Here is a 26,287-nt window from a genome sequence, read left to right on the forward strand (position 1 = left end):
TATGTTCAAACTAGTGTAGCGCTGAGTCATGACAGTGGTCCCTTTTTAGGAAGGGAGAGGTATTGGAATGAATAACCCGGGACTAGTGTATGTAGAGAGGCGGAGACCGCAGAATCGTCACATCAGTGAGCCTAATATCAACCTGCTGATTGGAGGACAGAGGTTGTGTATGTAGAGTCAGAGGACACGGAATTGTGCAAAGTAGCCCTTGGGTATGAGATGAAAAAGGTGTTGGGAGTTTGCAGACTTTCTGTCTAAATTCTCTGAAGGTTAGCAGGATGGAGGCATGACAAGAAGAGAGAAGAGCACAATGAAAAAGAGAAGGCATGATACCAAGAACCTGCACGAACAATTTACAAAACTTGAAGAATGAACAGCATAAGTACAAACAAAAAATGGAACATTTGTATGACAGTATGCATATGAACCATATCATAGAAGTGTAGGAACCAGTGTAAACCAAGATCGTAACATTTCACAGAACCTGAGTGGTGGGGGGTACCCAGAAAAATGATAAAGTTGCGGAAGGTAGTGTGGGCCAGTGCCCCTGACCACTATAGATTGGTGATGAAAGTAGTCGTGGGCAGAGAGGGTGTAACGATGGGGCCCCATGTCATGTAGTCACTATGAATTCTTTCTAGGAGCGTCACTCACCTCTGTAGTCCTGACTCTGATAAAGGCCAACGAGATCCTACATATTCTGTGTTTTTAATAGTAGAAGGCATAGTGATAAAGTTTCTGTAGTCATACCAATGATGTCAGGAAATAAAGCCTCAAATTGATACCACAAGTAATGGAAAAAAGAGCACTTAGTGAAGGCGTCAGAGGTAGGAAGTGAGGGTTCGTCTTCTCTTGATCAGTCAGATGAGATCCAGAAGGCTTTTAAATTGTAGGGCAGAGCCCACAGCTTCCTATCCTAGAAACCATGAGATGCTAGTAGAGGTCAATATACAATGAGGAACAGACAAATAAATTCTTTAAAAATCCTACAATGTGATTTCCTGATTTTTTTTTTTAATTCTGTCTCTCAGAGTGGGAATGCACCTACAATGTGAATTTCAGACCCCTCCATGATTTCTAAGTGGGAGAACTTGCAAAATCGCAGGGTGTTCAAATATTTTTGTTCCTCACTGTATGTATATGTATGAGCTTGTATATGTCCATGGAGTGAGGAGGGAGGGAGTTGAGCGGTTAGATGAGCAAATGTGGAGTGAGAAATCGGGCTTCTCTTCTTGCCAGAAGCAGTGTGGACTGTAGGCCTCTTCAGGAAGAATTCTTGGTATGATAGTTGGCAAGAGGACCTATAAGGCCTGTGGGGTCCCGCCAGTCCAGAATTGCGCCATCAAAATAGTGATCCAGCAAGGGAAGGAAGCAAGCAGAATCAGGGGTGTAGAGAATGTGGGCAGATCCGGATAGGTAACCATCTCCATGAGCGGTCAAGTCTCATGCAAACTATATGGTAAGGATGATAGAATGTCAAGCTGTCTACTGCCAGACATGCATCCATTCTTTTTCAGTTAGACTTCATGAGGTCTCGGGTGCACTGGAGAGGCCGTTGGACTATTCTCCGCTTTCCCCTTGATGGCAGGTCACGGGGGAGTTGTAGGGATTGATCTGCGATGGCGAAGTTGTTGACCTTGCTTTTCCATGGGATTTACCCCAACAATAGAGCTCCATGAGTCCAGAAGACAGAGGGAGCGGTACCAATCTAGTAGGTCAACCAGACAGATGTCAACAGTAGCACAACAATGAGGCAGGTCTTCAAAGGGCCCTCAGGTATGCCGTGGTACCATGGGTAATTGCAGAGAGGCAAAAGGGGAACTTTCATCGGTACAGGACTTCCCGGGAGCGGAGGGTATCCAGTAAGGGCCGGAGTTCTTTTCTTTGTTGCAGAGTTAAGTTGGAGAGGTCCTGGAAGAGCTGAATTTCTGTACCGCAGTGTAGGAGGTGATGTCTTTATCTGAAGCGTGGTAGGATGACTTCCTTGAGAGGGAAGTTGACAAGACAGCATACAATGTCGTGTGGAGGGTTGGTATCTCTGCCTCTAGGGCGAATGGATCTGTGGATACATTCCATCTAAATGGTAGTTGCGAGCGGGCGGCCAACAAGTCATTAAAAATCGCCACCACTGCTTTAGGGACATCGTGTGGTTCAACTGATTCTGGGAGACTGTGTATTCTAATTTGTCTGCGCCCTCAATTGTCAAGGTGTTCAAGGTGCCTGTAGAAATTGCAGATGTGATGTGAATGGTTTTCGATCGCTTGCTGCACCTGCTGTATGGCTTCCATGTGGTGTATGGTATAGAGCTCAACCCCTTCTAGTCTGGTGCCCAGGGTTTGGAGGTCGTTACGCAGATCAGCTAGGGCTGTAGTGAGAGTATCTTTTATGTCTGCATGGAAAGTGGGTGAGCCGCTGAGGAGAGATCATGCTGCGGGAGGCTGTCTCTCACAGTGCTCTGAGAGGTACAGGCTGCTGCTGACAGAGGGGGGGAGGACGTTTGCGCCGGTGTATCCCTTTGCTGTGTGCGCAGAAGAGCTCCGGGATATTTTGGCTTAGCTGTGTGCTAGGAGCACGGGAAGAGCGGGAGGTAGAGGCGTTCCGGTCTGCTTTCCCCATTGTGTGGCGGGTGTACTTACACTGATACTGCTGGAAACTGTGAGTGCAAGTCCTCGGCAGGAAAGAGCTCCTGATTCAAGTGGCCATTATGGATCACAGCCAGACCATGCCCCCTACCCTGGAGTGTTTCTTGGCCTTCATGATGCTGTTTGTTCACTAATGTTCTCTAACAAACCTCTGAGAGCTTCACAGAACAGCTGTATTTATACTGAGATTAAATTACACCCAGGTAGACTTTATTTACAAATTAGGTGATTTCTGAAGGCAATTGGTTCCACTAGATTTTAGTTAACAGTATCAGAGTAAAGAGGGCTGAATACAAATGTATGCCACACTTTTCAGATATTTATTTGTGAAAAATTTTGAAAACCATTCATCATTTTCCTTCCACTTCACAATTATGTGCCACTTTGTGTTGGTCTATCACATAAAATCCCAATAAAATACATTTATGTTTTTGGTTGTAACATGACAAAATGTGGACAATTTCAAAGGGTATGAATATTTTTTCAAAGCACTGTACCTGCTCCTTGCAGTGGTTTTGCACAGAGCAGCCCTGATCCCCCCCCCCCCCAGCGCTACTGGCTCCTCCCCTTTGACCAGTGCTCTCAATATCAAGCCGCTTGCTGGTGCGTACTCACTCCCGAGCCCCGCTGTATATATCCATAAAACACATAGATCCACTGCTCAGCCCCCTGCTCTCTCCTCATTGGCTCACTTGCTGTGATTGGCAAAAGTGGGAGCAGTTGGCACCCTGAGCTTTGTCTCAGCCAATGAGGAGAGAGAGACCCGGGGCAGCCCAGGTCCTGTGCACATCGCTGGATCAAGAGGGGGCTCAGATGAGTATTAGGGGGGCTGTGATGGAAGCAGCACACAGAAGGTTTTTTACCTTCATACATAGAATGCATGAGGGTAAAAAAAAAACTTTCAGCCTTTATACGCACTTTAATATACACTTCTTACAGTTTCCTGCTGTAGTTTCATGTTGCAGGAAGATTGGTTCTCCTGATCATGTGACCACTGTGACAACCAATCACAGTGGTCACATGGTGGCCGATCCTTTTCACCCCCCAGGCATACAGACCCTATTAAAAGGAAGGGTTTATGTGCTGGAGAAATTGATCAAAGTAGTATAAACAAACTTTTATACTTCCCAGATCAGTTGCTCATGTACTTAGGCTCCATACACACTGAACGTTTAGTCCTGCTGCACGAAGTTCTAATCGCTCAGTGTACTCGGGGCCTGAAATGTACCTGTGTTTACAAGCATCTGCATGCATTTGCATTGATTTAGACGTGTTCCGAATATCTAATATGCCCCTGGAAGCATAGTTTTTTTTATTTTATCTAGACACAGCTAAACTGAACACACCTAATTTCACCATTACAAGCATTTATATGCGATAAAAAAAATGACTGTGTAAATGAGACCTAAGGCATTGCCTTTACTTAAACAGAAGTTCTCGAATTATATATTAAAAAGGCAGCATCTGTCTAATTTTGGCTGTAAAGAGGAACATTAATTTCCACTAATAAAATTATGTATCTCAATTAGCCACATAATAGAAAATATGTAGAATCTACAACCCTTTCTGTAATATATTTAAAGTGTAACAATTATGGTAGAAAAGTTTGCATTTTTGTTTCTGTGTGTGGCCACCATTCCTTATTAAGACCTGGACTATGATTCATTGAAAGTGTTAGGGCACAGAGCCAAGCTCATTAACAAGTTTGGATAATGCCTTAACCTCCCTGGAGGTATTCCCGAGTGTAGCTCGGGGTAACGTTTCAGTAACAAAAGCGGTAACCCTGAGCTACACTTGGGCTTACTATGCGGCGTTGCATAGGGAGTCCCTGCAGTGCTTACCTTGTCCTTCGCTCCCGCGATGCGTCCTCTGCAGCTTCCCCGGCCATCTCCTCTGGCCGATGCCGGCATCTGGCTTCCATGTTCCGGTCCCTGTGATGTCGGGACGTACGGGCGCTGTTTGAAAATTTTTAAAAAATGATATTTTTTTTAAACGATTATTTCATAGCAAAACATTCTTGTATCAAAGCATTTCACATACATTGTGTCCCGAGTGCTTTGTCCTGTCCCCTGCCTGCATTTTGACTGTTCTTTCTGCCTGGAAACTGAGAAATGTCCATGGCGTCCAAAAAGCGTCCCTTTAGGTCAAAAGCAGTTTTAGACCAGCTAGAGAACAGCGATAGTAAATCAGAACTACTTGCAGAATTGAGTGATAATGATTCATGGGGGAAATTCGTCATCAGACACTGAAAACGATTTTGCGACTTTGCTCAGTGATGTGCAAACTTGGCGCTATATTTCAAATTTCAGTGTTTTCGGTTTGATTATATTATTGAATTAAATGTATTATTATTATATTATTATTTTTTATGAGTATTTATTAAATTATAATTTATGATTTCGTGTTTCAAGTTTTATCATATCCGGAATGTTTACTAGACTCTTGTTCAGACAGATTTCAGTGAGTTATTCCTAAATTACAGGCCTACAATAAAAAAAATACATATTTCCATGCAAAAAAATGGTACCCCTTTTGGTACAAAATTCCTGACATAATCATACCGCCAGGGAGGTTAAGACTGAGAACATCATCAAAAAGAAGTTACCGAGGAAGACATCTCCAGATTGGAGGTTAGTATGGCAGCCTGAGCTCCTTTTTTATTGTGCATACTGTCTGGGGGTTCATTTTAGTTGCCTGAAATTGGGCTTTAAAGCGAACCTTGTGTTAAAATACAAGGTCTGCTTATGTGCCAGACCCCCGCTCACTGTGAGGTGACTGGGCCTCACAGTGGAACCTTGGGAAAGCTCAGGATCCCAATTCTTCCAAGGAGAATTCCCAGCATTCTCAAGGGATTTGGGATCCTCCGCTATCCTTGGAGACCTTGTAACATCATGCTTGCCTAGGTGGGATCACCAACACCCAAGAGTAAAGTAAGTATATTTTACAATTCTCTCTTAAAATAAAAAACTTTATCTGCTGCAATCCATCATTGTGTACACAGGAGAAAGGGGTGTCACATGATCGGAGATGGTATTCGAGTGTAAGTTCCACTTTTCATATAGGTTAATAAAGAGATATTATGTGGCTGGATTCTTGATTCTTCTTTGTCAGTAGAGAGGAAAATGAAAAGATAAAAGGGAGATATACTAAAACTGGAGAGTGCAAAATCTCATGCAGCTCTGAATAGAAACCAATCCGCTTCCAGGTTTTATTGCCAAAGCTTAAAGTGTTACTAAACCCACAACAGTAAAATCAGTCTGTATATGCAGTAAAGCATGCTTGTTATATTCGCTGTGGAACCTAAGGGGTTAATCCTCTGCATTTTGTAAAAATGGTGTTTGATCCACACTTCTCTGAACCTCCCCTTCTTCCAGTGTCTCCCCCCCCCTTATCTCCTGATAAGATATATTGTGTGGAGTCGCTCTGCACATGCTCAGTTTGGTGTGTATTGCTAGAGTTTTTTTTTCTTGGGAGAATGCATTTGAGCAGCACAGGGCCGATCAGCTCTGTACAGATAGAGGTCAGGGGTCCTGCATCCTCCTGGAGCAGAACTCCTCCTACAAGCTTTAACATGTGCTCTGCTGGACACTGATAGAAGTCACAATACTGCTCTAACTGCTGATGAGAAAAGGAATTTAGCAGTTTATATTTTCTAAAATAATTGCACTTCCATGTTCTGTGTACTGTGGGAGACCAGATATAGTGGATGCAGGGTCCTGGGTTTAGTAACGCTTTAATTGAACAAGCTGAAGTTAGAATCTGATTGGCTACCATGCACAGCTGCGCGAGATTCGGTGTGCACCAGTTTTAGTAAATCTCCCCCAAAGACTTCTACGTAGAAACCTTCATATGCCTGGATACATACTGCATATAGAGAAAGTATATTTTTTTCTAAAATACACCATATCAAACGAGGAACTATGCAATACATCTATTCATGTGTGGGCAAGTCTAGAGTAGGCTTGTCAGGAATGGACTTGCCAATAGTGGTGGGACTCACCTGCCTTGTGGGCTGCAGTACCAGGGCTGGCCAGCGGGTGCTCTCAACAACCAAAGGTTCACTTCGGCAATTAGCCATCACCTGGGGCTGATTGCAGGTGGTGTATTTAAGGGATGGCCAGACCTGCAGTCTGGGCCTTGGTGTGTGTTTTTCCATGGACCCCTGTACCTTGTAACCTGCATTCCTGTTCCTGTTCCTGCCTGACTTGTTGCCGACCCTGCCTGATCCTGACCTCTGCTGACTTCTCCTGTTTGATCCCTGGCTTGTGACCCTGACCATTCTCTCCGCCTGCTCCTCCTGTACCTACCTGCCCGATAGTTATCAACCCGGCCTGCCTGACTACGTTGTGCTCTATATGTGTGTGTACCTGTGTATCTATATCAGTTTAGGTTTGGGTTTGTTTCACCTTGTTGTATGTATTTGTGTTAGCTTGGGGTTTGGTGCACTGCGTTTATATTTGTATTGTTAGTCTTAATAAATTGTCTTATTTATACCATATCTGAAGCCTGCGTTTCCCTGTGTCAGTCCACACATCTCTGGTCACACCCGCATCCCTGACAAGGCTCTTATTTGTTCACAGCAAGTACAGCGTCAGGACACTTACTACACTTACTTGATCTTCCCTTGTCCCTTGCTGTACAAGCCTCACCCCTTCTGGGAGTCACAATCTATCCGTACTGTTGTCACCCGGACAATTAAAGTTATTTTTTGTGCACAGTGGAAGGGCATGTGGTGCCACAAAAAGTTTATCTTGGGAACCTTATAAGAAAACATCTTGAATATCCAGGTTGAAGATATATATACGTTATGTTGTAATAGTTAAAGTGGTTGTAAACCTCAGACATGAAATATGAACAAAGCATATCACTCTATAGTGTGTATCTGCCCCAATCCAGAGTACTAAGTGTCATTTCTGAAATAAAAAACACAGCGCAAAAAAAATTATATAAACAAATATTACAAATAAGAAATATAATATAGAATTAAAAAAATTCAAAAATGTTCAAATATATAGATGTGCCAATATGAAAGTCCCAGTCCAAAGAATAAAGAAATGTTGAAATTCAATGTGCTACAAATTCAACAAAACGGTGTTGTATACAGAGTGTTAACACCATCTGTGTCATTTCTGCCTGCTGCCTCATTCCTCTACTATCAGCATGAGTCACTTCTGATGAGTTTTCCTGACACCAAGAGAAAAATGGTGACGGGGAGACACAGACTGTGATTGACATCCTCAGCTCTGTTCCTGTGTGCTGTGTGAAGGGGGGGGGATTTCCTTTCCCTCCAATCAGCTCTCAGAGTTCTCCTCACTGATGTAACTTCAGGTCCCCGCCCCCTGCTTTTCAGAGCTGAGAGAAAACTCTGCACTTTGAATGGATGCGGGAGACAGATTGCTATAGATGAAAAAGTACAATTTACAACCCCTGGCAAAAAGTATGGAATCACCACTCTTGGAAAATGTTCATTTAATTGTTTAATTGTGTAGAAATAAAATAAATCACAGACATGCCTCAAAACTATTTTCATTTAATATTCCAATCTTCTGGCTTTAACCACTTCCTGTCCGGACACTTTCACCCCCTTCCTGTCCAGGGCAATTTTCAGCTTTCAGCGCTATCACACTTTGAATGGCAATTGCGTGGTCATGCAATACTGTACCCATATGAATTTTTTACCATTTGTTTGAGACAGATAAAGCTTTATTTTGGGGGTATTTATTCACCACTGGGATTTTTATTTTTTTGCTATGTAAATGAAAAAGTCCAAAAATTTAGAAAAAAAGTGTTTTTTTAAATAAAATTTTGCAAATAAATAATATTTCATCATAAATCTTGGCCAAAATGTATTCCGTAAATTTTTTAGTAAAAAAAAAAAATCCAAATTAGTTTATAACCAAAAATTATAATTTTTAAACATTTTTTTTTTACATTTTTATTTTATTTTTTTATATGATTATTTTTATTTTATTTTTTTTACATACTGTCACCCTAGCAGTACACTGTCACCATGGTGACACTGCACTACTTGTGGGGGGTAATGAAGATTTTATTATTTTTTTTACACTGATTGCTTTTACACCCATATAGGATGTAAAAGCAATCATTTCTCTTTCTCTCTGTCTGCATTCTTGCAGTCATTGAGAAGTACTGAGTGAGCTGTGATTGGTCACAGCTTGTCACATGGTACAAAGCTGTTGTGAATAGCCTTGTACCATGTGACCTCTGATCATTCACAGATTTCACACGTAGTAAGCAATGATGTCACAAGTGACATCTTGCTTACTACTTTGTATGTGATCACTGATTGGCCAATCAGTGATCACATGATCGGGACCTCGTACAGAGGTCCCGTCCAACGATCGGTGTTTCACTGTGTCCGGAGGACACAGCGGGCACCGGATCGCGGTGCTGCGCGCTCCCAGGGAGCGCGCACAGCTAGAGAAGGAGGGTGCCGTTTATGAATGGCAACCCGCCCCTGGACTGCTCCCGCCCTGCCATTTTTAAACAGCAGGTGGACGGCAAGTGGTTAAGAAACACTTAAAAAAAATTAAAAAGAAAGAAAACTGTAGTCAATTGCAACTGTTTTTGCAGATCAAGCAGAGGAAAAAAAAAGTGGAATCATTCAATTCTGAGGAAAATATTCTGGAATCACCATGTACTTTGTAGTTCTAAAACAAACAAACATCTGCATCAGATTACATCTGCTAATTAGTCTGCAGTTAAAAAAGAGTGCTTGCACACCTTGGTGAGCTGTTGCACCTAGCCGATTGACATGAATCATGGCTCCAACACGAGAGATGTCAGTTGAAGCCAAGGAGAGGATTCTAAAACTTCTTCAAGAAGGTAAATCATCACGGAATGTTGTAAAAGATGTTGGTTGTTCCCAGTCAGCTGTGTCTAAAATCTGGACCAAGTACAAATCAAATGGGAAGGTTGTAAAAGGGAAGTGTACTGGTAGACCAAGGAATACATCAATGTGTCAAGATAGAAAACTTAAAGCCTTATGCCTTGAAAACAGAAATGCACAACAAAACAAATGAGGAACAAATGGGCAGAAACTGTAAGACATCGCCTAAATGAAATGGGATTTACTGTACATACAGAAAAGCCACCCGAAAACCATCATTAACACCTACACAGAAAAGAAACAAGGTTACAGTGGGCTAAAGAAAAGCAATCATGGACTGTGGATGCCTGGATGAAAGTGATATTCAGCGATGAATCACGAATCTGCATTGGGCAGGGTGATGATGCTGGAACTTTTGTTTGGTGCTGTTCCAGTGAAATGTATAAAGATGACTGCCTGAAGAAAACCTGCAAATTTCCACAATCATTGATGATATGGGGTTGCATGTCAGGTAAAGGTACGGGGGAGATGACAGTCATTCAATCTTCCATAAATGCACACGTTTATGTTGAGATTTTGGACACTTTCCTTATTCCATCAGTTGAAAGGATGTTTGGTGATGATGACATAATTTTTTCAGGATGATGATACATTTTGCCATAGGGCAACAACCATGGAAACTTTCCTTCAAGAAAGACATATAGAGGTTTATTTTACTAAAACTGGTGAGTGCACAATCAGGCTCACTTCTGCACAGAAACCAACCAGCTTCTAACGTCAGTTTGCTCAATTAGGCTTTGGCAAAAAAACCTGGAAAAAGCCTGATTACGCACTCTCCTGCTTTAGTAAATAAACCCCATAATGTCAATGGCATGGCCTGCAAATAGTCTGGACCTTAATCCAATTGAAAATCTATGGTGGAAATGAAAGAAAATAGTCAATGACAAGGCTCCACTCCAACCTGCAAACCTAATCTGGCAACTGCAAGGGAACGTTGGAGGCAGATTGATGAACAATCCTGTTTGTCGATCGTTAAATCCATGCCTCAGAGAATACAAGCTGTTATAAAAGCCAGATGTCACAACCTGGTTGGGGAGCCTGAAGTGGAGAGGAGGTGTCCTCTTACTACTCCCGCTCAGAGCCCCTGATAGTGGGAACAGAGGGCACAGAGCCAGGAGTGGCACGAGTGCCGGGTAGGTCTGGAGCTGGCGGCAGGTAGGTGAAGACCCAGGAGATCCAGATGTAGACCCAGTGCGGATGCAGGAATGTAGGTGCAGCAGCAGGCAGCTATGGCGGCAATCAGAATGCAGACTGGGACTGGACACAGGAGCGTGGATGCGGCAGCAGGTAGGTATGGCGGTGACCAGGATGCAGGCCAGGTGCAGGACCGTGGGTGCAGCAGCAGGTAAGTATGGCGGTGACCAGGATGCAGGCCAGGTGCAGGACCATGGGTGCAGCGGCAGGTACGTATGGCAGTGACCAGGATGCAGGCCCGTGGGTGCAGCAACAGGTAAGTATGGCAGCAATCAGGATACAAGCCAGGTGCAGATACAGGTAAGTAGGTGCAGCAGAGTCAGGCAAGCCGGGTCAGGATCAAACGAGCAAATCAAGTACAAGGGAGCAAGCAAGTGGATAGTCAGGGATAGCCGGGGTCGGTGCAGGCGGAGTTCTTCCTTAGTCAGGGTCATATCAGATACAGGCAACAGAATCAGGTTATGGAGTGCAGGACATTATAGACCAAACGGCATTGATTACATTGTATTGCAGGTTTAAATAGCCCACCTTGCGGTGACGTGTACGATACTGCACATGCGCGTACCCGCACGCTCCCCAGCATGCACACTCGCACCGCCACAGTCTGAGGGGATCAGTCGCCATCGCACAGCTGCACGGCGGCAGGATCCCTGACACCAGAGGTGGTGCAACAAAGTGCTACTGGTGTACTGTAGTGGGTTTTTTTCATGATTTCATAATTTTTTCCTCAGAATTGAGTGATTCCATATTTTTTTCCTCTGCTTGATCTTCAAATACAGTTGCAACTAACTACAGTTTTCTTCTTTTTTTAAGTGTTTCTTAAAGCCAGAAGGTTGAAATAATAAATGAAAATAGTTTTGAGGCATGTGATTAGCTTTTTTTTCTACACAATCGAAGAATTGAATGAACATTTTCCAAGAGTGGTGATTCCATACGTTTTACCAGGGGTTGTATGTAGGAGGATTTGTTTCATCTCTGTGTATCACCTGAGGCTAGTCACTTCACTGTGTATATGGAAGTGTAGACGACATCTTTAAAGGGTTAGTACACCTAAAAGTAATATTTCAGTTGTAGGAGGAAGCTGGTTGGCTGAGTCTGTCCCTGGCTCTTTATGTCTTGGATACTTCAACAGAGAGATCTTCCTGCAGTAGCTCCCGACTCCACCTGAGAGATGTTGGGTCTTCCAGCCCACCTTTTTGGGCTCTTGTACCTCCAGTTGCAATCTGGAGAGGAAATTGATTAAAAAACCATCAGGAAGAGGGGACACATCAAGTGTGTAGATCCAGAAACTTAATGCAGAGATCCCACCACTGGAGATCCCATGAGGCATAGGTAACTGTCATGTGGTTTACCTCTCCAGCACCTACCAAAACTGAAAGATTTGTATGGGACAGTAGATCCAAATCCAGTCACTGAAATGTAATGTAATATATAATTTAACATGTTAATGTAATTCCAATAGTTTTCATTTTTTTTCTTTAACAGTTTTATTTGGTCCTCCAAGAACTGGCATATAACACATATGACACACAAGCCATTGACAGTCAAATTACACAATACATTATTTTCAGGGATAAATGCTTAGTTTGTATTGAATAACAATTATACAATGGCTAGTTTACAGTCATAGGAAATGGGGCAATTGGCTTCCAGACGTAGAACACGTAGACATGGAAATATGAGGAAGGAGAGGGGTGGGGTGGTGGGGTAACTGTCTTTTGTATTAATTTTTTAGTACAAAGAGAGTTTACAGCAGGAGTGGACTGACCGTTCGGAAACTAGGGCACTGCCCGAGGGCCTGAGGTCAGTAGGGGACCCCAAGAGATGTCCTTGGTACCTTTATCATAGGCTTTTTTGAGTTTAGGCAATGACACAGGGGCCCCATGATCCCCTATTGCCCGGGGGCCCCATGAGTTGGCAGTCCGCCCCTAGTTTACAGTAGCGATCTATTTGAATTTTTACATTGTAAGTGATGAATTCTTTGAAGTGATAGAATCTTGGACATATGAGTAAGATCTTATAAGACTCAGAGTTTTTGAAATAAAACCAGATTGTGTAAAATTAAGTAAAATCAAATCTTTTTAAAATACTGATTTCTTTTATCAAGCTTATCTTGTTTATTCTCAGAAGCCACATTTCCTCTGGGGGCGGCGTAGGTGATTTCCAGTAACTCAGTAGCCTTTAGCTGTATCCAGGTGGGACAGCATAATGTGTACGTTTAGGAGATATTCATTTTACCTACAGGTAAGCTTTATTATAAGCTTACCTGTAGATAAAAATATACAGGGTGACTTTACTACCACTTTTAAGTAGTAAAGTGCCTTTCGCAACCTTAGATGTCCATCTATTTTCCATTGCTGGTTGGGAAGTTTGTTTGCCTAATCCTGGTGGGACTTGGTCACTATGGGGGTTAGTGGGAAAAAGATCTGCCAGTTTTGTTTGCATATAGTATCCAATATTTTAAATGAATATACACTATATTGCCAAAAGTATTGGGACACCCCTTCAAATGATTGCATTCAGGTGTTCCAATCATCTCCATGGCCACAGGTGTATAAAATCAATCACCTAGGCATTCAGACAGCTTCTACAAACATTTGTGAAAGAATGGGTCGCTCTCTTTCTGGAGCTCAGTAAATTCAAGTGTGGTACCGTGATAGGTTGCCAGCTGTGCAAACAGTCCATCTGTGAAATTTCCTTGCTGCTAAATATTCCACGTCAACTGTTAGTGGTATTGTAACAAAGAGGAAGCAGCTGGGAACAACAGTAACTCAACCATGAAGTGGTGGGCCACGTTGCTGGGAGAACACAGTGATTACTGCTAGTGGCTATAATAGCCACTAGCAATAACCGCATGTAAAATCCAAGAGGTTGGTTGTACCCAATCAATCAATTTGGGTATATTCAGCTTGCCCATTCGTGGTTCGAATCTCGGATGGTCCCTGCTGAACCGTCCGAGATTCGAACCAACTCTGGTTGGCTTTAGAAAACTTCCAAAAATTCTAAGTCTAAAACGAAGTCTTCTTAGTTATTTCTGGGTGTAGTAAGATGGTGGATCTGTGAGTTTCTAGTCAGTATGGTGTTCAAAGTAGAACTGCAGGATTGGAGTATCGTCATCTGCCGTGGACTTGTTTGGAATTGACACCTAAAGCGTGCTTGGCTTTTCCGCTAAGAGTCTAGCCACTAGACTCTTGGAGTGTCACTCTCTCTCTTTGGCCTTATTGGAAAAGTGGGTCCTTTCTTCTCTCCTTTGATAGTTGGAAACACAGTTATAATTGTGGACATTTATTTGAGCATGGACTTTCTTTGGTGGAGTTTCATTATTTCTGATTATTTAATTTTTTAGCGCTGCACTTTTTCTATTATATTTGAGGTTGTGTATCTTTCACCTGTGCTAGCTGCTTTTATTATAGGGTTTAATCTAAATGCAGAACTATATTGGGTTTGACAAAAATTGGCATTCCCTGACCCTCACAGTGGTGTCTTCAGTTGTGTTGTTTTTAATTGTTTTAAACCTGCAGTTTTCATTAAAATAATATCTGGTGTTCCTGTCATAACGATTCCTGTTTAGGTAATTTCTGGGGTAATGGTTTCTCTCAGTTGTGTCCCTGCATTGTCACCCTGTCACATGGGCCCATGATGGTGACTACAGGCCCTGTGGAGACACACACTTGGGCTTATTTATTAATTCAGAATCTTCGCACAGTAAATTGTGTAAATGTTCCTATCACGGGCAGATGAAATGCGTAAACAGGAATTTGGTTTTCTCATGATTGGATAATTGAAGTTAAAGGATAAGTTCACCTTTGGGAACATGTTACATGTTCCACCCATTTTTAGGGTGGAACATGTAACATGTTCCCATAGCCGCAGCCACCAACCACCGCCCCCCCCCCCCTCCTGACAGTATGGGGAGAAGTCTCCTCGTACTATCTGGCAAATTTGAAAACAGCACGGCTGTGTGCGGCTCCGCCCATGTGGCCCCATCTTTCATTCACGGACGTCCATGAACTGCAAGTCCCGACAGCCTTAGAAGCTGTCAGGTTGTTGTTTTCAATGAACTACCACGACACTGTGGGATACCGTGGTAGTTCATTGAAGCTTCCTGCCAGAATATCTATCTGCTTGCTCGTACATCCCGTACAGCAAGCAGATATTCTGACAGGTCTGCAGGAGACCTGCATGGCATCAGCGATCCACTGATCGCTGGTGCAATGTTTTCCAGGCTCCTGTAGACAATTAAATAATAAATGCACATTTTGTTACCTGCAAAAAAAGTGCATTTATTATTTGTGTCTAAAAGGTGAACTTATCCTTTAATATTCACAGTTGTGAAAATTATCAGCATATTATAATCAGCCCAGCCTAGTGCAGGTGTTTTCCGTCATTGCCATTATCAGAAAGTCAGTCCAGAGCAAAAATGTGTACAGCATGCTGCAATGTGAGTACATGTAGACAGATAGTGGTGAAAAAAGGGTGCAGGAAATCAGCAGCACTAGGACAGAAAAAAGATGAAAACAGTGTTTAATGGAAAAAAAACGCATTGCAGTTATTTCAAATACACAAACTGTTGCCTAAGGGTTTCGCTCCACTTTAACATCTAAATAACTGCATGTATTAGAAGATATTAAGCATGTGGTAACCTGTAGACTGTACGCCTCCAGGGGGACTGTGACCAAAGCACGCTGCTTTACCTTCGTACAGGAGGCCATTACATTTCAGACCCTTTTGTCCTTTATATTCACATCATGCAGAGTTAATATAGTTTTCTCTAATTTAACATCAATGTAAAGCAGAATATCTTCCTGACCTTCCATTCAGTGATTCTTGGCCGGTGGACAGATAAGCTTACTTATAATAATTTCCAAACATCCCTGCCATAACCACAGCTTGACAGTATTAAGCATAAAACTCATCTAATCCTCTGAATGTATGTGCCATAGTCGGAGCTGCCAAGGACAGCACAGCTAGGTTGTACGGCTAAGCCTTGCTTTTCCAAGGAACATGGCTGGAATTCCAGACCCCACATGTCCCCTGGAACTTTCACTTTTTAAAAGTTTTAATAGTTGCATTTTGCTGAAAAAAAGCAAACAACCTGTCCATCATCCCCAAAGCACAAGAGGGATCCACAGATCTATAGATGCTCAATAGATTTCCTTGGGTTCAAAAGTTCCGTATGGAATATACTCAGTCATTGTTTGACTCCGCGCGAGAGATTTCTTGGCCTTTTGAAGATATCAGGGATGCATAATTACACATTCCCAACTTCCCAGCACATCAATACTACTTGCATTTTGCTGTGGGCACACATTATGAGTTTGTGGCTCTTCTTTTTGTCCTGTCAACTACAACTTGGGTCTTCACCCAAGATGCTAGCTCCATTTCTCGCTCTGCTTTGATCCCAGGGCATTTCCATTGTGGGATATATGGTCAACCTTGTTCTGAGGGAACAATCTGCGTCAGCTGTGTGAGCCAGTGTTCGATGGAACATGCAGATCTTACAAAGGTTGTGATAGATTCTAAATCTCTAGAAATCTGTGCTGGAACCAACTCACCACTTGGAGTATCTGGGCCCATTCCTGGATATTACGCTTTGCAGTGTTTTCCTTCCACAGAACAAACTCTTGAATCTCCGCTAATAGGCTTGAATTTAGGCTCAAACTCAAAAGTCCAAGAGCCAACGAATCCTCCACTTTTGAATGAGCTCTTGATGATTGCCTCCTGTTAGGCTGTTCTATACACACAATATAACTTCAGACTGTTGCAACTCTGGCAGCAGGGGACAAGCAGACTCAGTCTCTGGACTACAGCTTTTGTCTGACCCCCAAAACTAGGCTTGCCTTGGCGGATTACAAATCCAGCTCTGGACACAGGAAAATCCTTCTGGTCTTAAAGATTCTTATGATGGACGCCAGCCTGTCAGGTTAGGGAGTTGTCTTCAATACTCACTGAGTGCAACTGAGCAACTTCTGCCTCTTAGGTAAGTAACCGCTGACAATAGTGATCTTTTTAGCTATCTGTAAGGGAAATTGTTCCAATGACTTCAAGTGTAAGTAGCATTCTCCTCAATGACCATCACACTATGTAGATATAAGCTGTAGCTGTAGATATAATTATTAACAGAAGTTTCCTTGGACTGGAAAATTATTTCAAGGATTCCTCCATGTTAAAACCCTGTTGAGTACTGTTGTGTTACATGATATAACTGTCTCATGTAAACATTGACTTCAGAGATAGCCTCTTAACCAGTTGCGTTTGAAAAAGGTATGTGTCCACCAATCGCAACCTCTTTTTAATACTTTTCTGGAAACGCAAGTTATACATTTTTCCATCAGGAGGTATGATCTACTAAACTTTCATGGCTATGATGCTATATTTTCTACAATGCTCTCTTTTAGTGTTTATGTCACTGGTAATACTGTGCTACAGGCTGCAGAGCTTTTACTGTCCCCAAACCCATAGTAGGCATATATGGCAGAGCTGGGTCGTCCATATGGCAACCAAGGCAGAGGCCTAGGACCCAGGAAATATCCAGCAAAAACCTTCAAGCTCCTGCAGTAAACCAGGATAGAGCAGTTAGTCAAAGCTGTGCATTTTTCTGTCTTTTCACAATGGAAGGTGCACTTGTAGGCAGTTGGTGACTGGAGACACAGACAGTGCTTCTCTGTATTTATATAAATCATTGTGCATGTCATTCAAAGGGAGGCCAACGCTGCTAATTTGTTAAGGGCCCCCATTCTGCCTATTCCATCTCTAATTTCTGATGTGTAATATAAAGCTGAAACTTTTGCTAAGTCTGCAGTATTTTTTTTAACAGGAGCAGCACACTAGCACCAACCAGAGTCCTGGATCCAGCACAGCTTCCTGTACAAGTCCCAATGGTTACAACAACCAGCAGCCCTTGTTAAATCAGCAAATGGTGGACAAGACCAATATTCTACAGAGACAAATGATGCAACAGCAGATGATTGCTAGAACGGTAATGTCCTTTTCTTTTTTGCCTTCCAAAATTCATAGCTGTGCCCTCCATATCCCAAAAAAAAGTAATCTGTAAGAATTTTTGAGCCAGCCTCCCCCCTGTTTTCCTGTCATCTAAGACGCCTCATATAAGTGCTGTTATAACCCCATGACTTTGCAGGAGGGCTAAAGGAAAATTGTAAGCTTCATCCTAATGTAGGTGGTGCCTACTTCCTGCACTACAGTGCGATGAGAAGACATTGCAGGGGGCATGGATTTTACCATTGACACTGCTGATTCACAAGCCTGTAGCTTGTCAGTCATCACCCAGCCACAGTTATTCATACCAACTGCTTTCTGGATTGACATTACAGCCTTTGTAACTGGTTAAAAATTATAACTGGTTACTGTGTATATCAATTGTACAGAATACAGGCTTGATATTGATAGACCCTGGGTTTTAGGCTGATACCTTCAAGTAATCGGATACTGGCAAAACATTTGAGGACACACCTGAGTACCCCCATAACCCTGCCCCACTCAGTGAGTCCTCAATTTTTTACTAGTAACCTAAGGTGATGAACCTCTTTTCCTGTATGGAGAAATCTCTCTTAGCTTAAAGTAGAACTATAGGCAAAACTTTTTGTATCATCTTGGATAGAGCATGGGAGGGTTATTTTTGCCATCTGTGTCCCATTGTGGAGATTTCCCTTCACTTCCTGTCCAATAGCCAAACAGGAAGTGGGAGGAAATCCCTTCAAATTAAGATAATTCCTTGGGGACCCCTAGGTCACCAAAACTAGTGTCCCCATTGGAAGGTTTCCCCTTTATTACTTTTCTGGGGAAAACACAAAATTTGTGATTTTCTTTTACTTTCACATTCAATAGTAATAGTAAACAGAGAAGGTGAGTCTCCCTAACTGGGTCACAGACAGCCATAAAAACTAACAAGCGTTCTAATCCCTCAGCACTATATCCAAAACAAAACAAAAAGTTTTGCCTTTAGTTATACTTTAACTAGATTATTATTTTAACTTTGTGTTCTTCCATCAATTCTTCACTGTGTTCTAATACAATAGAAGCAGTGCACCCAGGCTAGAACAATCCTCAGTATATTTTTGGAGGCCATACCCAGACCCCACTCCATGGGGGTGGCCTGTAATGCTGCTTTGGGCACCAGGCCCTGCACAGTCACTTACCTCAGCACGTAGTACAACACAAGACAACTGGATACATAAGGAATAACTTTTCAATAACTTATAATTCAATGGCCAAATATAACTGATTATTGTGTATTTTATTATAGGAAAAATGTAACAACCAGGATCAGCTGAACAGACATTTGACAAGACCACCACCAGACTACAAGGATCAGAGAAGAAACACTGTGGGAATGCAGCAGGCAAGCCAGTTCCCTGGTAAGTACAGTGGGGAAATCAGTTATTTGATCCCCTGCAGATTTTTTAAGTTCGCCCACTTACAAAGAAAGGAAGGGTCTTTAATTTTTATCATAGGTGTATTTTAAATGATAGAGATAGAATATTAACCAAAAATCTTGATAAAAACACATGATACAAGTGTTGTAAACGGAGTTGCAGTCCAGTGAGTAAAATAAATAAGTATTTTATTCCCTATCAACTAACAATAATTCTGGCTTCCACAGACTGGCTACGTGCTCATGTGCTACACAGATTAGTCCTGTCAGTTTAAGAAGATGCTCCTAACGGAAACTCATTATGTGTATAAAAGACACCTGACCACAGAATCTTTTTTCCATTCAAACCTCACTATCATGGGCAAATGACCAAAGAGCAGTTAAAGGACTTAGGGACAAGATGGTAGACCTGCACATGGCTGGAATGGACTACAAGACCATCAGCAAGAAACTTGGTGAGAAGGAGACAACTGTTGGAGCGATCATGTGCAAATGGAAGAAATACAAAATAACCATCAATTGCCCTTGGTCTGGAGCTCCATGCAAGATTTAGCCTCATGGGGTAGTGGTGATCATAAGAAAAGTGAGGGATCAGCCCAGAACTACGTGAGAGGAGCTTGTGAATGATCTCAAGGCAGTTAGGACCGTAGCCACCAAACAAACCATGGATTGAAATCCTGCAGCACCCACAAGGTCCCCCTCCTCAAGAAGACAGATATACAGGCCCATATGATGTTTGCCAATGAATATCTAAATGATTCAGAGAAGGATTGGGAGAAAGTGCTGTGGTCAAATGAGACCAAAATTGAGCTCATTGGCATTAACTCGACTCGCCATGTTTGGAGGAAGAAAAATGCTGACTATCACTCTAAGAACACCCTCTCTACAGTCAAACATGGAGGTGGAAACATTATGCTTTGGCTGTTTCTCTGTTAAAGGTACAGGCTGACTTTGCTGCATTGAGGGGCCAATGGCCATGTAATGTAAAATCTTGGATGAGAACCTTCTTCTCTCAGCCAGAACACTAAAGATGGGTCATGGATGGGTCTTCCAACATAACAATAACCCAAAACATACCACCAAGGCAACAAAGGAGTGTCTCAAGAAGATGCACATTAAGGTCATGGAGTGGCCTAGCCAGTCTCCAGACCTTAATCCTATAGAAAATGTATGAACGGAACTTTGAGTTGCCAAGTGACAGCCAAGAAACCTTAAGGATATAAAGAAGTTCTTTAAAGAAGAGTGGACCAAAATCCCTCCTGAGATGTGTGCAAACCTGGTAACCTACTACAAGAAATGTCTTACCTCTGTGCTTGCCAACAAGGGATTCTCCACCAAGTACTAAGTCATGTTTTACTTGGGGACCAAATACTCACTGAACTGCAACTCAATTTATAATATTTTTATCATGTGTTTTTTCTGGATTTTTGGTTGATTTTTGGTTGATATTCTGTCTTTATCATTTAAAATACATTCCCCGCTGTATAGTGTGCTTTAGGGGTGTTGTAAAGCTAATGCTTCTCAGGGTTGCTTCCTGTTGCTACCAGTATCCATGCTAATATTACAAAACTCTGCTTAATCATACAGTATTCCTTAAAGAGGAACTTCTCCCGGGTTATACAAAAGTAAGTCATCAGCTACAAGTACTGTAGCCTCCTGTGATGTATAACATGATCCCAGGGGCTGTGGGTGTGGGAGCACCCAGTGGAATATCATCCTTGCCTTGGGGATGAATGAGGAAGTGGGTACCCTACTACCCTCCCTTAAAAAAACCCCAAAACCTTCTAAATATGTAAAAGGGAGGGGGAAGGCTAGGATTATTATATGGATTAAACATGAGTGAAGGTCCACTTTGTAAATTACCCTCTAAGTGACTGCAAGTAACTGCAAGGCTAGTGTACATTGAGTTTGAGTTCCATTTGTGATGGGCTTGTGATGAGAATGAAGTGTTTGCCTTGTATTCATGTTTACCTGTAAAGAGGAAAAAAAGCAATGCCCTATCTAACACAGCATAGACCCATTAATATGGTCCAGAACCTAAAGTATGTTTGAAAACCATTTACCATTTCCTACCCCATATAGTTGAGCATTAAAGCAAAATAGGAAGTAGAAACAGGGTCTATAAAAAAGATATCAATGGGAAGATATATTGCAGTAGAATCTTTAAGTCACCCTAATGTTGCATAACGGCTTACTCACCTGTATGTGATATAGTGAGTTATTATATTCCGAATGAACTTCATTATAGAAGCCTTTTTCAGAACCTGTCTACCAGCTGAAAATCAGATTTTGGTGATTATTTTCATATGTTATGGCGCTGTCCCAAGCTATATAGATATCACAGGTCTTTAACACAACGGAGCAGGTGTTTCAGGTTAAAGATCCCTCATGGCCCAAAGATCGGCCATTTCAGATACTTGGAAGAGTTGTAGCTTTTAAGAGGGGTGACTGGTACCTATAACTCAAGCCCTGGTTTTGGCTGGCCAGTTAACTATGCAGTATTACAAATGTTGAAATTCATCCATCATTTAAAGAGGCAGATAGCACAGGTATACAATAAGAGTTGTGAACTTAATTGTATCTAAACCCAAGAACACATATATACTATATTGTGCCCTACCACTTCTTAGGGGAGGTGGCTGGATTCATTTTATTTTTTTCAGGCTTTTTAGTTGGTAATCCTGCCAGTCACACACCCTGTCCTAGGATGACAATGCTCTATCGTATCTATGAAGTAGCATGGTAGTCACCCTAGGCTAACAACCACTCCTTCTCATCTCCATAACTTAAGGCAGAGTTGTTTAGTTCTCCAGCAAAAGAGAAATGTGCAAGCCTGAAAACTCTCTGTGACCCTGAATGAATGCTTGTAGAGTGCCACTCCAAGCACCAGCTTAAAATCATCCAGGGACCCCCCTCCTGTTGTCAGGTGCCAGGATCCAAAGAAAACACGTCCCGGCTCTGCATGCACATCTAGTACATCTAGTATAGAAGGTTGGATGCTGCCCACTATAGGCTGTCCAGTACAAGAGTGGAGAAATGGCTTCAGCCTGTTTCCTCGCAGTCCAGCCCCGCTGGCACATTTCACCCTTCCACAGGACTTAATCATAGAAGTACTCTCTACAATGATGACAGCTTAGATTGAAAGACACCAGTTGCAGTTGTTAACTGGTGGCTTTAAAAGTGGGCGACGTTTATAAACGTAACCTCCACATACGGACATTATTATGCAGAGGGTGGGCAAAAAGGTTTAAGAAAAAGGAATATTGCTAACATTTAAAGATATTATGCATTGTGACATTAGGTTTCTTTCATGTATGCACATTCTTTTTGGCAGGTGGATTACAAACTGTAGGTGCCACCTCTGATCCACCAGTGACCAATGCAACATCAGGACATATAACACCTCAAAATCCCACCCTTTCTTCAACAAGTCAAGGTTCTAGAATAACTTCTGTACATGGAAGTCCAAGCTTGTATGGGAATGTCTCATGCCCACAGCAGAACATGTACAGTAACATAAATCAAGTACAGCAGCAAACCAGTCCAAATCATATGGGAACAAGCCCAAATTGCAATGTCTTGCCACGACAGTCAACAGTTACATCAGGAAACAATGTAACTTCTTTTGTTAATCCAGCAGGAGTCAACCCTCCACCATTCAGACCTGGTCCAAATCATGGAAATAATTCAGTGGCACTAAGACCACCAAACATCATCAATAACACAACAGCCGCACAGAAGTGGATGTGTCCAGAAATAAAAAGGCAGGACATGGGGAGCTTCCCCAATCAGTTTTCTAACCAGGCACTTCAGGGCGTGATGTCTCATCAACATTTTCCTCAGCGCAGTCTCTCAATGCCCAGCCAGGTCAATCAAGGTCTGCAAATAAATCAGTTGACATCTGCAAACAGTGGACAATCTTTGGAACCTCTGAGAAGTTTTAATCATGGACAAAGCCCTCAGAGATCTCAAATCCTGACCAACATAAGCCAGGTTGGTGGAACTGCCACAGCATCAACCAGCACATTTAATCCCACCGATCAGATACCTAGAGCTTTTCCAAGGAGTGACTCAAATAACGACTTGGGTTCCTTTGATTTTATTTCACAGAATGGTGGACTAGGCTCATCGCCCAGCAATGACTCAGACTTTATTGATGCCTTATTGAAAACGGGTCATATCAATGATGACTGGATGAAAGACATCAACTTAGATGAGATTTTCAAAGGTCATACATAAAAAATTTTCAACATATTGAACCTCATGCATAATGTAGAGAAGGGAAGTGAGACCCATAACTGCCAATCCCCTTACAACTATCTCCCCTGGATGTTAGAAAATAAGGCAGGTGTCTAATGGGCTTCTATAGGTTGTAATTGCTTTCCTTTTCCTCTAAATCTTTTACGTTAGGTCAACGGTGTTGCTTTATCCCAATAGCACTATTAAGCAGGCATACTTAGTTGCTGTGTATTAAATGCCCACAGTATTGTTATTTTTTATGGTAATATAAAATTATTAAAGGGCAATTCCACCCACTACTGATTATTTCAGAGAAATTTCCCTATCTGAATTTTCATTTTCTATAATAGAGGTTTAATAAATCACTGGGTACTCCAGCTGGGAGAGAGTGACTGCCTCCTTTGTTATGATTTTGTAGGAATAAATGTAGAGACACCTTCTGTTTGGTGGTTTAGATGTATCTCCAGTAGAAAATGGTTAGAACCCCTGCCCTGTTTTTTTGCTGTCTGTGTATGCAGTAGGTAGATTTACCCTCTTTATTGCTCCTGGTGACCACTGTCTTCAATATGGAAAGTGATGGGAAATAAAATGTTACAGTTATCACCAGAACAAAAGGCAAGAGGAAGTCTTCCATTTAGGGCACGTGTTCCAGTGCGAGCTAACAGGGGGTTCCCCTTCCTTAGTCCTTGATTTCCTCTCATTCCTTGCTGTGTCCCTGGGGTAGGAAGTAACAGACCCACACAGCAAAAATAACCTAAAAGTGGTTTAAACCCTTCCCCACTCTATGCAAAACTAAGAAATATTTTGGCTATACATTCACGGTAAAGAAGCCGGTGATTACACCCACCTATGCCAGCCTAGAATGCATATTTAAGGTATGTCTACAGCCAAATTCTTTTTCTTTTTCCATTTTGGATAGAGTAAGGGAAGGTTAAAACCAATGTTATTTTGCCATCTACTAGGGAGATTTCCCTTAACTTCCTGTTGACTAAGCAGGAAGTCAGAGGATATCTATCTTTCTAATGTCTTTATTAAAAGTTTTCCCCTCTCTGTCTGTTCTGGTGAGAACTCAACAAATTGGATTTACTATGCATTCCATGTGATATCGGTGATCAGGACAATTAGAGTGAACTTCCCTTACAAGGACACAGACTGCAATAAAAACCTGGCAGTGATTCTAACCCCTCACAATTCTATCCACATTTTTTTTTTAATTGCCTTTACTTATATTTTAGCTGACCTTGAAAGGAACTCCAGCCAAATAGCAAAATTATTTGAACTTCTAATGCTGTACAGAAAGGATTACCACTTTGTTTAATCCAGATTTGTATTACCTTACCTTGAAGTAAACCTGGCACAGTGCTGGTCACTTGAAAATGAGGTTATGATGAGCAGATTGGATACGCAGGCTACTCTTAGCATGTCTGAACAATTAGTAGATTCAGAGATTTATAAAGCTGAATTATTATGCACATCTTTTCCTATAGAAGTAAAGTTGCCCTCTGCCACCCCCTGAGCCTCTCTATTGCTCACTGAAGTATCTGGTGACCTTATGGGATCAATAAGAAGGCAGGAGGGGCAGGGCTAAACATGACTTTTCTCCAAAGTCTATATGTGCATTTAAGTTCATATCCGATCCTATCAAGTGTTTTGACATCTTTATCCACTTGCTCTCCAGAGGATTTACTCCCCTTTCTAACCAGACCATTTTTTGCGTTACAGCGCTGCGTTACTTTAACTGACAATTACGCAACGCTGCACCCACATTAAATTTACTTCCACTTTTTTCCCACAAATAGAGATTTCTTTTGGTGGTATTTGGATCACCTGTGTGGTTTTTATTTTTTGCATTATAAACAAAAACAGACCGACAATTTTGAAAAAAAAAAACAATATTTTTGACATTTTTCTATAAAACGTGTCCAATAAAAAATTTTAAAAAATCTAATTTCGTCATAAATTTAGGGCAAAGTGTATTCTACTACATGTCTTTGCCAAAACAAATCCCAATACGTGTAAATTAATTGGTTTGCGTGAAAGTTATAGCATTTACAAATGGCGGTATATATACTGGAATTTTGGGGGTTTTTTTACTAATAATGGCGGCGATCAGCGACTTATAGTGGGACTGCGGAACTGCGGCGGACATTCTGACACTAGGGGGAACTGACTTGGTGTCACTGACATCCCCAGTGACACCAGTACAGTGATCAGTGCTTATAAAAAGCACTGACACTGTACTAATGGCACTGTGCAGGAATGGGTTAACATCTGGGGCGATCAAAGGGTTAACTGTGTGCTGTGTTTGTTTTACCATGAGGCTGTGTTGTGTGCTTTCCACTGTAAGCATGCTGCTTTGTATGGCTGTGCTATGCAGAGCCACACAAAGCAGTGTGCAGGAGCTGACAGGGGAGAGACCTGTATTGTTTACATACAGTTCTCTCCCCCATTGGTAATACTCGGCGATCACAGGGTGCTGGCGAGTAATCACTGGCTGGGACCTGGTGATTGACAGCCGAGGCTGCGAATGGAGGTGCGGGTAGGGCGCATGCAGGTCGTGCGCGCCCCTACCTGGAACTGCAAAGTCACATATATATACGTGATTTTGTGCACTCATGCCGCCTTGTAGCAGTATTTCTGCTATAGGGTGGAGGGAAAGTGCTAATATAATATAGGGTGTATTTATAAAAAGAAAAATATATTATACTGTATATATACATACATATATATATATATCAATCAATTCACATGTTTTATTTAATTCATTGATTTAACGACTCGTGGACCCTCCCCCCTTGTATATATACACTACAGCAGAGCGGCCCCTCTGCACTGGTTCATGTACATGTACGTGATCCAGCATTTCCGCGCGTGCCCCCTGCCCCATCTGTGTTGTCATTCGGCACAGCA

At 42.1% G+C, this 26,287-nt stretch overlaps 1 protein-coding gene across 1 annotated transcript in view; it reads left to right on the plus strand.

Annotated features, from left to right (window-relative positions):
• Positions 1 to 23,765, plus strand: part of MAML2 (mastermind like transcriptional coactivator 2) — a 274,107-nt gene extending 250,342 nt beyond the window's left edge. Inside the window, exons 4-6 of the mRNA XM_089687924.1 lie at positions 17,564 to 17,725; positions 19,010 to 19,121; positions 22,473 to 23,765. Coding sequence (XP_089544050.1) covers positions 17,564 to 17,725; positions 19,010 to 19,121; positions 22,473 to 23,377 — 1,179 coding nt within the window. The 3' untranslated portion in view covers positions 23,378 to 23,765. The remainder of the gene's footprint in view (positions 1 to 17,563; positions 17,726 to 19,009; positions 19,122 to 22,472) is intronic.
• The last annotated feature ends 2,522 nt before the right edge of the window (positions 23,766 to 26,287 follow it).

Source organism: Staurois parvus, unplaced genomic scaffold, assembly GCF_062004578.1.
Source record: "Staurois parvus isolate SC_StPar_1 unplaced genomic scaffold, SC_StPar_1.0 ptg000440l, whole genome shotgun sequence".
Lineage (NCBI taxonomy): Eukaryota > Metazoa > Chordata > Amphibia > Anura > Ranidae > Staurois > Staurois parvus.